This window comes from Penaeus chinensis, chromosome 6 (assembly GCF_019202785.1).
Source record: "Penaeus chinensis breed Huanghai No. 1 chromosome 6, ASM1920278v2, whole genome shotgun sequence".
NCBI lineage: Eukaryota > Metazoa > Arthropoda > Malacostraca > Decapoda > Penaeidae > Penaeus > Penaeus chinensis.
In genome coordinates, this window is record NC_061824.1 from 37,954,804 (window position 1) to 37,956,437 (window position 1,634).

The 1,634-nt window shown below is 46.1% G+C and overlaps 1 protein-coding gene across 1 annotated transcript in view; it reads left to right on the plus strand.

Annotated features, from left to right (window-relative positions):
- The window catches only part of LOC125026688 (alpha-(1,3)-fucosyltransferase C-like), a 14,465-nt gene extending 13,092 nt beyond the window's left edge, over positions 1-1,373 (plus strand). Inside the window, exons 8-9 of the mRNA XM_047615296.1 lie at positions 190-348; positions 1,091-1,373. Of these exons, the coding sequence (XP_047471252.1) occupies positions 190-348; positions 1,091-1,274 (343 nt within the window). The 3' untranslated portion in view covers positions 1,275-1,373. The remainder of the gene's footprint in view (positions 1-189; positions 349-1,090) is intronic.
- Positions 1,374-1,634: the final 261 nt, after the last annotated feature.

Sequence of the window (1,634 nt, forward strand, 5' to 3'; positions counted from 1 at the left end):
TGTTATTGTAATTATCATTATCTATATAATTCATATTATTATTATTATTATTTATCATCCTCATCCTCATCACTATTACCATCGTCATCATCATTATCATCATCTTCACTATCATCATCACCAAAGTATAGTGCTTGTTATTATAATTTTCGAAAACACATTGCTAAATCTAACTTCTCTCCGCCGCAGACTAGACGTAGTTCCTGTAGTCTACGGCTACGCGAATTACTCCAGACTAGCTCCTCCTCACTCCTACATCGACGCCCTCTCCTTCAGCACGACGAAGGCCCTGGCGGAGTATCTGCTGTACCTCGATAAGAATGACACCGCTTATAACGAATACTTTCGGTGGGTTAGGGAGAGGTGGGTGGGAGGGAGGGGTGGGTGGGGAGAGGGTAAGGGGGAGGGGGAGAGGTAGAGGGAGAGGGAGAGGGAGGGAGAGGGAGAGGGAGGGAGAGGGAGAGAGCGAGAGCGAGAGAGCGAGAGATAGAGATAGATAGATAGATAGATAGAGAGAGAGAGAGAGAGAGAGAGAGAGAGAGAGAGAGAGAGAAAGAGAGAGAGAGAGAAATAGAGAGAGAGAGAGAGATTCATAAACATTTATGGTTGTAATACTACATACACATCACACACACACATACATTCATTCACTAAAACACCCATTCACACACACGCATCCCTTTGCCATAACCAACCACCTCAACCCACCTACCATAACTCACCTACCATAAGCCACCCACCAACCACAACCCACCAACCACAACCCACCAACCACCATCCATCAACCACCACCCACCCACCAACCACAGCCCACCAACCAAAACCCATCAACCACAACCCACCCACCAACCACAACCCACCAACCACCACCCATCAACCACCACCTACCCACCAACCACAGCCCACCAACCAAAACCCATCTACCACAACCCACCCACTAACCACAACCTACCTACCACAACCCATCTACCACAACCCACCCGCTAACCACAACCCACCAACTACAACCCATCTACCACAACCCATCAACCACCACCCACCCACCAACCACCACCCACCCACCAACCACAGCCCACCTCCTCCCCCACAGATGGAAGCCCTACTACCAGCAGCTAACCCAGCACGACCTCAGAGCCAAAGCCTTCTGTGATTTATGCGAGAGACTTCACTACGACAGGGAGCCGAGGCATCACGATATAAACAGCTGGTTCGACGAAGATAAACAGTGTCTCTCTCAGGAGGATCCGAGGATAAAACAGCTGATTTCAGAGTGATTGCTTGTTGTTGTTGTTGTTGTTGTTGTTGTTGTTGTTGTTGTTGTTGTTGTAGGGGTGAATAGGTGTTGTTGTTGTTGTTTTAGTAGAAGTAGGAGGAGGAGGAGGAGGAGGAGGAGAAATAGTGGTAGTTGAGTAGTAGTTGTGGTAGTAGTAATAGTATTAGTAATAGTAGTAATAATGGTAGTAGTAGTAGAGGTAGTAGCAGTAATAGTAATAGTAGTAATAGCAGTAGAAGTAGTAGTAATAGTGGCAGTAGCAATAGTAGTTTTAAAGTAGTAGTAGTGACATAACTAGTAGTAATAGTAGAAGTAAATAGTAGTACTAGTAGTAGTAGTAGTAACAGGAGTAGTAGCAGTA